Raw genomic sequence first — 15,332 nt, 5'->3', positions numbered from 1 at the left:
TGAGGGTATCTGTAAGCACCTCAATTCTGCAGCCAAATCCATAGCCTCACACTATTCCTATTATGAAAAATTTGGGTGGCCCTAGGGAAACAGGATTCTGACAGTCAGAATGGTGGTACCTAGGGGACTTGGAAAGATTGACATAACTCTGAAGCTCCAAACCCATCGAGATACTCATTTCACCAATTCCTTTCCACACCAGAGAAAATTGAGTAGGGTGCTGGTGGTTAAAATGTTTTCTGATCTCTGTGGTGATGGAAGGAACTCAAATATTGAAAAGGGGGTCACTTCTTATAGGAAGCATGGCTAGCAAAATCAGATCCTGAGGGAGTTCTGACACAGATTCTTGGGTGTCATGCCCCCCAAATGATTTACATGACAAAATAAGTAAAAGTCTAGGTTGGAAATAGGTGGACTAGGTCACCCACACTAGAGTCACAACCTCCTTGAAACAGTTTATAAACAGAGACCAGAACCCAGGGACCCTTGGGGTAGGACACTGCTAAACACTTCTGCCTTTCCCCTCACCTTCTGCAATGGGACCTGCAGCATTTTACACAGATAATTCTTTCATTGATAAAAAAAAAACTTTTCAAGGACCAGTAGATGTTGCATCTAAACAAACACTAATTCTTGGGGGAATGGGACACTGCAAGGGGAAAAGCAATTAAAATATAACTTTTTGTCTGCAGTCAAGCCAGCTCCCCAGAACTGGGCTATGGATCTCCTAGTTACACTGCCCAAATTCTTCACTGGGTTTAAGTCACAACCCCTGCCCTGCCTGCTTCAGGAAGACATGAGTGAGAAAGAAGCCAGGACTGGTACTATATCCACCAGCCAGACGTCTGGGGGCAGGTTGATCATACCCAGCTCCTTTAACCATACAAAAAGCAATATTTTATCTTCAATCAAACAGACACTTGTTCTGGGTGTAAATTCTCCTTTTCCTGCCCACCAGCCTCTACAACATCTTTAGGCTTACTGCATGCTTCATGTACCACTTTTGTACCATTTAGAACAATTAACAGTCATAGTAATGCTGCATAATGAGCAACCTCGAAACCTCAGACACACAATAAGTGTTTCTTTTTCACATATCTAAGATCAGCTGAAGATTGATTAAGTGGCTCTGCTTGTCTTTCTAGCTTGTTTACATGTCAAGGGGTTGGCTGGCTGTAAGGTAAAATAGGCTACTTTTAGCTGGGGGTGGGTGGGAGACTTATCCACATGTCTGTCATCCTTTTGAGACTAGTTGACTACCTCCTTATGGTGATGCAAGAAATGCAAGAGAACGAGTGGAAATATACAAGGCCTCTTGCACCTAGCCTTGGAATTTGTACCATCACTATTCCCAATTATATTCTATTGGCCAAACCAAATCACCTGGGGTGGGGAGTATACTCAACCTTAAAAGAAGAATTCTAAAGCCACATGACAAAGTTTTTCTTTAAATTTTTATTTATTGATTTGAGAGAGAAAGAAACAACAATTTGTTGTTTTACCCACTTATGCATTCAGTGGTTGATTCTTGTATGTGCCCTGACTGGGAATGGAACCCACAATCTTGGCATATCAGGACAATGCTCTTACCAACAGAGCTACCTGGCCAGGGCCAAAGTTTGCTTTGCATGAGCCAATGTAGAGGCAACAAATGCCCCAAACAGCAAGAATGGCCCCAGCAAGCTCCTTTCTCAGGAACTACACTCAGCATGTCGGCATCAAGCCATCATAACCTTGAACTGTGTCTATGGGCATCTGTGGATTAGCTTGACTTATTTTGTGTATCTATTTGCAAGATGTGTTCTAAGGTAATTATTTCTTCATTTTACACCATTTCAGCTTTTGAAAGGTTTAAAGGAACACTCTACTTCCACTACTTTCATATAGCAAGGGAAATAAGTACTAACAAACTGAATTCAATAGCACATTAAAAGGATCATATACCATGGCTTTCCTTTCTACTCTAGGCCCCAGTGGCTACTGTTGAAATGGGCAAATTTATGAAACCCAGGAAGGTAGTGCAGGTCTTGGCTTGTTGCTACTCCATATGCAAGGCGGTCATCATGAAGAACATTGATGATGACACATCAGACTGTCACTACAGGCATGCTCTGGTGGCTGGGATTGACCACTATCCCTGCAAAGTGACAGCTGCCATGAGCAAGAAGAAAACTGCCAAGAGGTCTATGATCAAGTCTTTCGTGAAAATTGATAATTACAATCACCTCATGCCTACAAGGTACTCTGTGGATATCCCCTCAGACAAAACTGTCGTCAACAAGGACATCTTCAGAGACCCTGCTCTGAAATGCAAGACTTGACAGGAGGACAAGGTCAAGTTTGAAGAGAGGTGCAAGACCTGCAAGAACAAATGGTTCTTCCAGAAGCTGCAGTTTTAGATCTTTTTTGTTTTGGCCATTAAAAATCCAAAAACGTTAAAAAAAAGAAAAGGATCATATACCATGATTGAGTGGGAGTTATTTCTGGAATGCAAGGATAATTCAACCACAACATAATAAAGGCCAAATATGACAAACCTACAACTGACATCATACTTAACAATGAAAAACTGAAAGCCTCTCTTCTAAGGTCAGGAACAAGGCAAGGATGCCCACTCTCACACACATCTATATAACTTAGTACTGACAATCCTAGACAGAGCAATCAGGCAAGAAAAAGAAATAAAAGGAATCTAAATTGTAAAGAAAAAATAAAAGTATTTTTTTTTACCATGCAGTGTAAGATATTCATAGGTTCTGGGATTAGGATGTAGATATCTTTGGGGACCCATTATTCTACCTCACTTGCCCCTCTTAGTTTGGAAAAGAAGGAAGAGACAAAATGTTCCCTACTGTTTTCTGGAGTAAGAAGGGGTGGAGCTGTCCTTCTGAATGTGTCTCTTAAGGTCAAATGTTGCCTAGATCAAGGGTTAAGAGCATCCTTCCTAGAACTAAGCTGAGTCTGGGTTCAAATCCAAGTTTACCATTTCATATGTACTCTGTGCTTTTATTTTCTGCAAAATAGAAACAATAATATCTCTCCAGGACTGCCTGCATAATCACAGGGCAGGGGGAGGGCAGTGTAAAATTAAAATGCAGGAATCTCATGTTCAGATTTATTAAGAATCCAGCCCTGACTGTTGTTGCTCAGTGGATTGAACACCCACCTGCAAACCAAAGGGTTGTGGGTTCAATTCCCAGTCAGGGAACATACCTGGGTTGCAGGCCACGAGGCCACGTCCCCAGTGGGGGGTGCGTGAGAAGCAACCACACATTGATATTTCTCTCCCTGTCTTTCTCTTGTTTATGCTATTATGGTTGTCCTTCCCCTCTCTCTAAAAATAAATAAAATCTTTTTAAAAATAAAAAAGAGCCCTGGCTGGCATAGCTCAGTGGATTGAGCGCGGGCTGGGAACCAAAGTGTCCCAGGTTTGATTCCCAGCCAGGGTACATTCCTGGGTTGCAGGCCATAACCCCCAGCAACTGCACATTGATGTTTCTCTCTCTCCCTCTCTCTCTCTCTCCCTCCCTCCCTCCTTCCCTCTCCCTTCCCTCCCTAAAAATAAATAAATAAAATCTTTAAAAAATTATTTAAAAAAAATAAAAAAGAATTCCAGACATGCACAGCAGAGCATAAAACCTACCTAGGGACACACCTTCACTCCCATCCACCACAGCTAGGAAAAAGAGGTGTTCTGGGGCTTGGGTGTGGTAGCAGATGGGGCTGGTGATACAGATTCTCCTCTCTCTCCACCTTCTCAAACAACCAGGGAATGCATGTCTCAATGGTCTGCAACTACCATCCAACTGAACTGTGAGAGAGGGAATAAGAGCCCTGTCTCACCTCATACTTTGTGGCACAATCCTCCTGAGTGAGAGGCATGGACCTCTTCAGGCAGTGAATCTGACCTGGACCTGAAGGAATGCTACCTCCACCCAGCCCCATAAATCCAGGGAAGGGGTAGAGGGGACCACCCAGACCAAACCCCTCAAACGCCTTCTAGGGTCGAGTGTTCTTTCATGGGCTCCAGCCACTCTCCTCTTTTTTCACTTTTTCTTTTAAAAATGTTTTATTGTTTATGCTATTACAGTTGTCCCAATTCTTCCCCTTTTGCCCCCTCCACCCAGCCTGCCCTCACTTCCATAGTCAATCCCCACACATTGTCCATATCCATGGGTCCTTCATACATATTCTTTGACTTATTCCTTCACCTTCTTTCAATCAGTACCTTCCTCCCTCCTCCCCTTTTACTGCTTTCAGGCTGTTCCACGATTCTATGCCTCTGGTTCTGTTTTGCTCTTTAGATTCCTCTTTTTAAAATATATTTTATTGATTATGCTATTACAGTTGTCCCATTTCCCCCCCTTCACTCCCCTCTGCCCTACACACCCCCTCCCACCCAATTCCCCCCCTTTAGTTCATGTCCATGGGCCATATATATAAGTTCTTTGGCTTCTACATTTCCTATACTATTCTTACCCTCCCCCTGTCTATTTTCTACCTACCATCTATGATACTTATTCTCTGCACCTTTTCCCCCCTCCCCTTCCCACTCCCATGTTGATAACTCTCCATGTGATCTCCATTTCTGTGTTTCTGTTCCTGTTCTAGTTGTTTGCTTAGTTTGCTTTTTTTAGAGTGTGGTTGTTAATGATTGTGAGTTTGCTGTCATTTTACTGTTCATATTTTTTATCTTTTTCTTAGATAAATCCCTTTAACGTTTCATATAATAAGGGCTTGGTGATGCTGAACTCCTTTAACTTGACCTTATCTGGGGAGCACTTTATCTGCCCTTCCATTCTAAATGAAAGCTTTGCTGGATAGAGCAACCTTGGATGTAGGTCCTTGCCTTTCATGACTTGGAATACTGCTCTCCAGCCCTTCCTTGCCTGCAAAGTTTCTTTTGAGAAATTAGCTGACAGTCTTACGGGAACTCATTTGTAGGTAACTATCTCCTTTTCTCTTGCTGCTTCTAGGATTCTCTCCTTAATTTTCATCCTGGGTAATGTAATTATGATGTACCTTGGTGTGTTCCTCCTTGGGCCCAACTTCTTTGGGACTCTCTGAGCTTCCTTGACTTCCTGGAAGTTGATTTCCTTTGCCAGAATGGGGAAGTTCTGGCTGGTCCGATGGTAGTGGGTTACCAGAACTCAACTAAAGTTAGTGTCAGAATGGGGAAGTTCTCCTTTATTATTTGTTCAATAACTTTTCCACTTGTCGCTCTTCCTCTTCTCCTTCTGGTACCCCTATAATTCAGATGTTGGAACATTTAACGATGTCCTGGAAGTTCGTAAGCCTCTCCTCATTTTTTAAAAAATTCTTGTTTCTTTATTCTCTTCTGGTTGGATGTTTCTTTCTTCCTTCTGGTTCACACCGTTGTTTTGAGTCCCAGTTTCCTTCCCATCACTGTTGGTTCCCTGTACATTTTCCTTTATTTCACTTAGCGTAGCCTTCACTTTTTCATCTAATTTGTGACCAAATTCAGCCAATTCTGTGAGTATCCTGATTACCAGTGTTTCAAACTGTGCATCTGATAGGTTGGCTATCTCTTCATCACTTCGTGGTATTTTTTCTGGAGCTTTGATCTGTCCTTTCATTTGGGCCATTTTTTTTGTCTTGACACTCCTGTTGCATAGTGAGGGGCAGAGCCTTAGGTATTCAGCAGGGTGGGGCAACCCACGTCGCTGCCTTGTGACGCTGTATGTGGGCAGGGGTCCGAGAGGGAACAATGGTGCTCGCTCCGCTCTCTGCCGGATTTCAGTCATGTCCCCTGCTTCCCACCAGCAAATTGGGCCCTTCTGGTGATGATTCCTGTGTGGGTGGGTTTGTATATGTTCTAAGACCCTGTGGGTCTCTCCAATGAACTCTCCTGTGAGGCTGGGAATTTCTCCAGCTACCTCAACCCCCACAGGTGTTTTCAATCAGTGCTTTGAGGCTTTATTTTCCCTCGCTGGGGCCTTGGGTTGCGCAATCTGTCTCGCTCCCCAGTTGTTCCTCCTGGTTTATCTGCACACAGATGTGTGACCGCCCAGTCCACAATCTGCCGCCTCACTGGGTCTGCCCGCTACTGCCTTGCTGGTCAGCTGCAGCCTTGTGTCCCCTGCTCCACAATCTACTGCCTCACTGGGCTCCCCAGCCGCCACCTTGCTGCGAGTCCTCTCTGCCTGACTGCCTGTCTCCACCCCTCCTACTGGTTTGGATGTATGTGTCTTCTTGAACTCTTTGGTTGTCAGACTTCCATACAGTTCGATTTTCTGTCAGTTCTGATTGTTTGTTTGTTTGTTTTTTAAAATTGCTGTCCTTCTTTTGGTTGTGCGAGGAGGCACAGTGTGTCTACCTATGCCTCCATCTTGGCCAGAAGTTCTAGCTTCCTCTTATAAGAAGGATTATATGGTATTTGTCTTTCACAGACTGGCTTGTTTCATTTAGCATAATAGTCTCCAATTCTATCCCTGTTGTTGCAAAATGCAGGAATTCCTTCTTTCTTTCTGCTGCATCATATTCCATTGCATAGATGTACCACAGTGTTTTTTTTATCCACTCATCTACTGATGGGCACTTAGGCACTGTACTCTTTTAAACAAATCACATGTGTCCCCATCTCAGGGCCTTTCCACTAGCTGTTCCCTCTTCCTGGAATACGTCTCCTCCAGATATCTGTATGTTTCTTCTGAGGATATAGTGTGTGTGTATATATATAAAATTGATATCAGAGAGAGAGAGGAAGGGTGAGAAAGAGAGAGAGAAACATCGATTGGTTGCCTTCCATACATACCTGACTAAGGATGCAACCTAGGTATGTGCCCTGACTAGGAAGCAAACCTACAACCTTTTTGTTGAACAGGATGATACTCCAACCAACTGAGCACCCTGGCCAGGAGTCGATATGCCTTATTTCTTGGGATCCTTCAGAGCTTTGCCCCAATGTCCTCTATGCTCCTTGGCTACCCTGAAATTGCAACACTTCCCAAACACCTCCCACCTCCCACCCACCACATACCCCTGGCTATTTAATTTTTATTTGTAGTACTACTTTCCATCATATGATTCACTGTTTACCTTACTTATTTTTTGGTCTCTCTTTTGCATCAGAAAGGAAATGCCATGAGGTCAGTAGTTTATGTCTGTTTGGTCCCCTACTGTATCCTCAGCACCTTGATTGGTGCCTGGCAACAGATACTCAATAAATGTTAGTTAAAGAAGCAGTCAGGTACTCAGACTCTGGATCCAGACTTCACTGGACCGGACACCAGCTTTGACACTGGCCAACTATGTAGCCTTGAGCATGTATTTTAAACCTTCTGACCTCAGTTTCCTCATTTGTAAAATGAGACTGTTTTCATGTCTTAAGGAAGAAATGCATGTAGCCTGGTTACTCTTCCATAAATGGAAGTTAATTTTGTTATTATTGTCACAGCTGCACCCTAGACACCCACTGAGGTAGTTTCCTTTAGGCTTGTTTGTTTTTATTGTTTCCAATCTTTTAGAGAGATAATTGACAAATAAAAATTATATAGTAGCAATCTCTTACCCCTTTGTGACAGTATGGATGGACCTGGAGAATATTACGCTAAGTGAAATAAACCAGTCAGAGAAAGACAAATACCATATGATCCCACTTATATGTGGAACCTAATAAACAAAATAAACTGATGAACAAAATAGAAACAGAGGCACGGACACCTGGAAAATCCGACAGATCGCAGAGGGGAGGAGAGAGGAGACTGGATAAAAGAAAGTGAAGAGATTAGCCAAAGAGCATCTATGCATAGCCCATGGACACAGACAACAGTGTGAACAAGGCCAGGGGAAGAGAGTGGGAGTAGGGTGGAGGCAGGGAAAGAGGGAGAAAATGAGGGACATCTGTAATAGTGTCAACAATAAAAAAAATGTATAGTAATTCTTGAAGTCAGGGAATGTCAGTCCTCCAACCTTGCTCTTCAGCTTCAATATTGTGTTGGCTATTCTGGGTCTTTTGCTTCTCCATATAAATTTTAGAATCAGTTTGTTGATATCCACAAAATCAATGAGGTTTTCAAGATAATGTCAGCCTCATGAGTTCAGGGGTGCTTGGCTTCTCTGAGCCTGTGCTTCCATGTCTGTGCACTGCAGCCTGGCCAGGACTCATTGTGGGCCCTCTCGGGGGAAAGCAGGGATCTTTCTCAGCCCCTGATTACCTAGGTCTTCCATCTCTCACCTGGGTTGAGGCCTTGTACAGTCAGGCACAGACCTGAGTTTGAGTCTTCTCCCAACCTCATTTGCCCAGGACTATGGGCCATTTCTCTGAACCTGAGTTTCCTCATCCAGGGAATGGCTTGATTGTGAGTATGGACCCCATCCAACATGCTTACATTCCCATCCCCACCAACCTCCACCACTGAGTACCAATTCTGTGCTTCCTGGGAACAAATCAGTTAATCTTTCAGAGCCTCCATTTACTTGGTTGCTTAACACTTTCATGCCTCAGTTTTGTCATCTGTGAAGTGGTGATGATAATACTATCTACCTAAAAAAGGTTTTGGGGAGGAGTCATTACATTTGTGTTAAGGCTTAGAACAGGATTGGCTTAGGGCAAATGTTCAAGTAATATTAACCATATGTCATCGTCATCATCATCCTGTCACATTTATTACACTGTCCCCCAATAAATGTGCTTTAGCTAAATATAGTGGTTCTGGAACACAGGAAAAGATTTTCTATCTTGTTCATGAAAAAAGAAATGTAAACTAGAACTACCCCGAGCTACTATTTCTCAATCCTTGCTTTAGAAAGCTTGAAAACACAGCACTGACTGGTGTGCCTCAGTTAGTTGTGCATCATCCCAGAGAGCAAAAGCTTGCTGGTCCCATTCCTGGTCAGGGCGTGTGCCTGGGTTACAGGCTCAGCCCAAGCTGGGTGCTTGAGAGAGGCAGCAGGTGGATGTTTCTCTCTTAAGTTGTGGTTTCTCTCCCTCTATCCATCCCTTCCCCTCTCTCTAAAATTAGACAAATAAATAAATTTTTAAAAAGAAAAGAAAACTTGAAAAAGCACAATATAACAGTTGGAATGCAGGCACACTCACACAGGCTGGAGGGGGCCTAAGATGCAACAGTGTCAGTGGAAGACAATGTAGAAATCTCTATCAAAGTGACACGTGCATATGCCCTTTGTCTTGGCAATTCCACTTCAGGGGCTTGATGAACTCAGCACTGGTTGTAGCAGCAAAGTACTGAAAATAAGCCAACTGCCCAGCAGTCAGGAACCAGTTAAATAGATTAGATCACAACCACACATCAGCGTCCAAAAAGCTATTCAAAAACTGTGAGCAAATTCTCTTTGTAGTGATATGAAAAGCTCTCTGAGATATACTTGTAAGAAAAAAGAAATGAAGGCACAGAACAGTGTGTAAAGTGTGCCACCTTTTGTCTAAAAAAGGGAGGAAATGAGATGTGAGCATTTAAGCAAAGTAAAATACACATATTATATTTGTACAAACATATAGTTACATATAATTATAAATATGTATTATAACAATGTATTATGTAATTACATTTATGTTGCATTATATATCATAAAGTATATATAGATGTGTGTTATAGATAACATCACATCTTTAAACTTTTGTACATTTATAAAACATTATATTTTCTATTTTAAAATATGTCCATTTATATTACAGATGTACATAAGTAAAGAATATATATTAAGTGTAGATATATGTGCATAATATATATCAATGATAATCACATATGTATGAATATGCACATGTGTATAATATTCATACATATATCTATATATTCTTCTATGTACATAAACTGAGAAAGGACACAAAATAATTACAGTGGTTACCTGTGTGCACATGAAATTAAAACCAAAGAAAAAGCCAAAGGGAATTGGGCAGTATAAATATTGGGTGGGTGGCGTGCACACACACACACACACACACACACACACACACACACAAATGGCAAGAGGAAGACGTCTCATTGAATAAGCTTTATTTACCTAAAAGAATTTAACTAGACTTTTTGGGGAGAACACATTGGTTTTTATTATTTATTGATTTTAGAGAGACAGGAGAAAGAAAAATATCGACTTGTTGTTCTACTTATGCATTCATTGGTTGATTCATATATGTGTCTTCATTGATTGCTTCATATGTGTCCTGACCTGGGATAGAACCCCCAACCTTCACATATCCGGGTGCTCCAACCAAGGCACCGACCATGGCTTGGGGTGATCATTTTGCAAGGTATATAAAAGCCTACTCACTGTGTTGTATAACAAAAAGTAATACTACATGCCAACTGTAATTGGAAAGCAAATTTTAAAAAATTGAAACAATGTATTAACTATTCAAAATCTCAAAGCATTTTAAGGAGAGAAGCCCAGGAGCACCCAGTTCCTCCAGCTCAGCAACCCGTAAAGCTGGGCCTCGCGCGCCCCCTACTGGAAGCCGCAGGGAACGGCGTGTATTTCAAGGCCGGACGCTCATGCCCCCACAGAGCACACGCACAGACCCCTCACGGCGCATGTGCCACATGTTTGGGCGCGAAGTCTGAAGCCGAATGGCTCAGTCAGGCGACGGCCTCCGGCGGACGAGGTGAGCGCCTGCGGACGTCCAGGCAGTCCTGTGTGCGGCGCGCGCGCGCGCGCGCGGGCAGCGTGAGACCCAGACGTGGTCCGAAGGGACACAAGGGCGAAGGGCGAGCTCACGGGCAAGCCGGGCCTCCTTCAGGGCGCGAGAAGCCCAGGGCAGTGGGGCGCAGTGCGGGCCTTCCTGAGGGGGACACCTTGGCGGGCGGGTGTCCACGCGGGCGCCTTCGGGCAATGAGGAATGACGAGGAGGGAGGGCCCCGCGCCCGCAGAGGGGCTGTCCCAGGTCGAATGTGGGGACTGAGGAGAATGGGGAACTGAGGTGACAGGGTGTGCAGGGGCAACCTCTGCGCCCCTCATGCCCCACCTCTGCTCTGAGGCCTGGGCGCCTCAGGTTCACCGCTCGTACTCCCGACCACCAGACCCCCTGACCAGACTAGGACCCCCCTGAGTCCAGCTCTGTCTTTCTGTCTGAGCAGTTCCACCTTGTCTCCCAGCCTCACCCCTCGTTCTGCCCCTCCCCCACCAGTCCTACCCCTACTCTGGCCCTGCCTCTTCTCTGCCAGCACCTGCCATTTATGCTCCTTTTGTAAAAACTTACTACCTACTTAACATTTTTCTTTAAATTTATTTTTCAATTACAACCACATACAATATTGCATTAGCGTCAGGTATACAACAGCGATTAGGCATTTATCTAACTAGGAAGTGATCACTCCGTAAGTCTAGTAGTCATCTAGTACCTTGTCCTGTGGTTTCTCTTCTCTGCTTTGTCCCTCCCTCTACCACGCTGTCCCTCATGTTCAGCTTTCCCGTCCCTCCCCATGGCCCTATTTCTTTTCCCTAAACCCTGTTCCTTCTCTTCTACCTGTCCCACCACTCCTCTGTGTGTCCTTCCCCTCTGCCATGTCTGTGGACCCCTTCTTCTCCCTGAGCTCCTCCCCTTCTTTCCCTTCATCCTCCTCCTGTACCTCAGTTGGTCCTTCTCTGTGTCTTTACCCTCCGTTGGCCACACCCCTCCTGTCCTAGCCCCATCCCTCTTTCCTGCTCTTTCTCTTTCTCTCACCCCACTCCTCTGCTTTGAGCCTGCACTCTGCCTTGCCTTGCTTTGCTCTCTTTCTCTTGCTGAGATTCAAAAGTTAAAAATATAAAGGAAGCCGACAGTTAAGAATTTATGAAAAAGAGGTATGGAGGGGTGCTAACGGTGCCCTCAGGGGAGACAGGGCCATGAACTTCCTTTCTGGAATGCTAATAACTGGTTAGGGTCATACTTTCCCTCTCCAGGCCAGAAAGAATTATGACTCCCTACTCTGACCTTGGACCTGACAAGTCTAGGGAGACAGGCTGGCAAGATTTCAGAGTCATTTCCACTATTCTTTTCTCAGGATTCTTCCCTGGAGGCTACAGACCTAGAAACTCAATTCTAAAGGGTACCATTATCTTAAGAAGGAAGGGATAGTAAATTTATGATTGGTAGTGGCAGGAGAGTTTTTAGAAAAAAGTGTTCTCACACCCTACCACAGACTAGATTCCAGCAAATAATTAAAGTGAAATGCTCTAATAAAGCAATAAAAATATAATTGAATATTTAATGGGTCTCTGAATGGTTAAACTATACTACAATTTTTTTTAATTGTACAAAGACTTAAGAGAATGTGTTGCATGGCTGCAATTTTTTTAAGCAAATAGGACAAGAAATACTCTTTATTTATATAGAGCCTTTACCAATCAGTAACTGAAACACCCTAGTGGGAAAAGGGTAGGAGCAATTTATAATTGGCCCGTAAAATACCAAGAATCTCAAAACAGCAACAGCAAAGCATTAAACTAAGCTTGAGGCCTTTCTGAGCATAGAGTCTGTGTGACTGCACTTCACATACCTATGAAGCTGACCCCATTTACCTGCAAGGTGGGTGTATAGTCTTACATATTGAGATTGGAAGAGGAAATTAGTGGAAGCCTCTGGGAAGAAAATTTGGCATATTGTTTTAAGAAATTTTTAAAACAACAAGTAATAGAACCAGACCTGCAGACTTCAAATATTGAAATTATTGAAATAGAATACAAAATAAGTATATTAAGTCTAAAGAATGTGAAGCTGTATTTGAAGAGATTTTTTTCAGGAAAACCAGACTACCAAAAAGTATTAGCCTGATTAGATAAAGAACCAAATAAACCTTGTAGAAATGAAAAATGGAGCCACTGAAATTTAATATATATAGCTAGAGAAAGAATTAGTGAACTGGAAAATAATATGAATAAGTTATATACAATGCAGTGTGAAAAGATAAAAATATGGCAAATAATTAAATAGAAGCATGGAGAAATAGAAGAGAACATGGATATCTATGAAAGCTCCATAATGTGATACAGAGAAAATGGGGAAAGACACATACTTTGCTGAGAAAAAGTGTCAACCTACAATAATATATCTAGTAAAATTGTCTTTCAAAATAAGGGCATATATACATATGTTGAGTGATTACATTGTACACCTTAAACTAATATTATATGTCAATTATACCTCAATTTATTTTAAAAGTAATAAAATTTTTAAAAAAGGAAAATTTTAAAATGTTTATACCTTTTGTCTAGATCATTTCACTTTGAGAAATTGATCCTGGAGGGGAAGTATCAGGGATGTGGACACATACACACTTTGTTTCAGTGATGTTCACTGCTTTATAATTTATAATACTGAAGAACAAAAATACCTTCAAACAGAAATGGTTAAATTACATCATAGAAATAACAGGTATATGTTTCAGTGGGGAGTAGAAAAGAAAAAGAAATGTTTCCCCCAAATGGCAATTTTGTTTGTGGTTTCATAGAATGAATGTAGCTTTTATAGAATACTAAAATATTTTTAATTTTCCCGATTAAGACAAAAATGAAGGTAGAAGAAATGAAGGTTCATTGTAGAACTCATGAAGTTAGAAGAATGTTTTAAGGGAGGGTACAAAATCCTTTGTAAAAGTCCTTTAGAGACTCACTGCTAATACATAAACCCCTGGTGCAGAATTTTGGTTTACTTTTCAGTGTCTTTTCCTGTGGTTTAGGTGGTTAAGAATATAGTCTATGTACAAGTTTTTTTACTGCTTTTTTTTTCACTTACTACTATAACTTAGATGTTTCCCCACAACTATAACAGCCAAATTTTTTAGTGAAATATACATACAGAAAAGGTTACAAATCCTAAGTATAGAACTCAATTTTCACAACATGAATGAACATACTGCGTCTATGTCGTGAGCTCATAGATTAAGAAGTAAAACAATTAGTTTTTCAGAAGCCCCTTATGCTGTCTCCTTCCAGGCATTACCACTGCTGCCCCCAATCCCAGCAGTAAACTATTTTGAATTCTAACACTTTAGAATCGTTTTTGCCTGTTTTTGACCATTACATAAATGGAATCATTGAATGTGGCCTTTTTTTTTTTTTTTAGCTTGGTTTCTTTAACTCAGTAGCAGCATACATCCACATTCTCAATTGTTTTGTGTTCCAGTGCTTGCATATGTCATTCTATTGTGGTTCTTTCTCTTCTCAAACACTTATCATTGTCTGATATTTTTCATTTTAAGCAGTCTGGAGCATGTGTAGTGATAGCTCCTTGGGGTTTAGTTCATATTTCTCTGATAACTGATGAAGTTGAGTCCTGTTTCATATGTCTATTGGCCATTTAGCTATCTCCTTTGCGCAGTACCTGCTCAAATCTTTTAACCTTTCTGCTCTTATTTTGTCTGTTTTTTTCTCACTGATTTATTTGATTGTACTTTATATATTTTGCATATGAATCCAGTCCTTTGTAGGATGTATGTGTAGTAAGGATCTTTCCTTATCCTGTATAATAATATATAGTTGTTTAATTATATTTTTTCTGGTTTCTTATTTTCATTTTTTTAATAATTTTTATTAATATTTGAATACAGTTGTCTCCATTTTCCCACCACCACTTTCCCCCACCCCACACACTCCACCTCCCATCCTTAATCCTACCCTGCTTTGGCTTTGCCCATGGGTCCTTTATACACATTCTTTGATGACCCTTTCCCTTCTTTCTCCTGTTATTTCCCTCTCTCCTCCCCTCTTATTACTGTCAGTTTGTTCTTAATTTCAATGTCTTTGGTTATATTTTGCTTGCTCATTTGTTTTGTTAATTAGGTTCCACTGATAGGTGAGATCATATGGTATTTGTCTTTCACCGCCTGGCTTACTTCACTTAGCATAATGCTCTCAAGTTCCATCCATGCTGTTACAAAGGGTAGGAGCTCCTTCCTTCTTTCTGCTGCATAGAATTCCATTGTGTAAATGTACCACAGTTTTTTTATTCACTCATTTCCTGATGGGCACCTAGGCTGCTTCCAGCACTTGGCTATTGTAAATTATGCTGCTATGAACATTGGGGTGCATACATTCTTTTGAATTAGTGTTTCAGTATTCTTAGGTATAATCCCAGCAGTGGAATTGCTGGGTCAAAAGGCAATTCCATTTTTAGTTTTTTTTAGGAAATTCCATACTGTTTTCCAAAGTTAGTACACCAGTCTTCATTCCCACCAACAGTGCACTAGGGTTCCCTTTTCTCCACAACCTTGCCAGCACTTACTTGTTGATTTGTTTATGTTGGCCATTGTGACAGGTGTGAGGTGGTATCTCATTGTGATTTCAATCTGCATGTTTCTAATGGTTAGTGATGATGCCGAGCATCCTTTCATAGTACGTAGTTGTTTTAAATTATATTTTGAAATGAAATTCTTCTG

At 41.7% G+C, this 15,332-nt stretch overlaps 1 protein-coding gene across 1 annotated transcript; it reads left to right on the top strand.

The window, feature by feature from the left end:
- Positions 1-1,988: 1,988 nt before the first annotated feature.
- Positions 1,989-2,321, top strand: LOC123826761 (60S ribosomal protein L27-like). Its single transcript, XM_045850811.1, has one exon. The coding sequence runs from the start codon at positions 1,989-1,991 to the stop codon at positions 2,319-2,321; it is 333 nt and encodes a 110-aa protein (XP_045706767.1).
- The last annotated feature ends 13,011 nt before the right edge of the window (positions 2,322-15,332 follow it).

The sequence above is a fragment of the Phyllostomus hastatus genome, unplaced genomic scaffold (genome assembly GCF_019186645.2).
Source record: "Phyllostomus hastatus isolate PE091 unplaced genomic scaffold, TTU_PhHast_1.1 phas_contig_133, whole genome shotgun sequence".
Taxonomy (NCBI): domain Eukaryota; kingdom Metazoa; phylum Chordata; class Mammalia; order Chiroptera; family Phyllostomidae; genus Phyllostomus; species Phyllostomus hastatus.
This window is presented reverse-complemented; position numbering and strand designations above follow the sequence as displayed.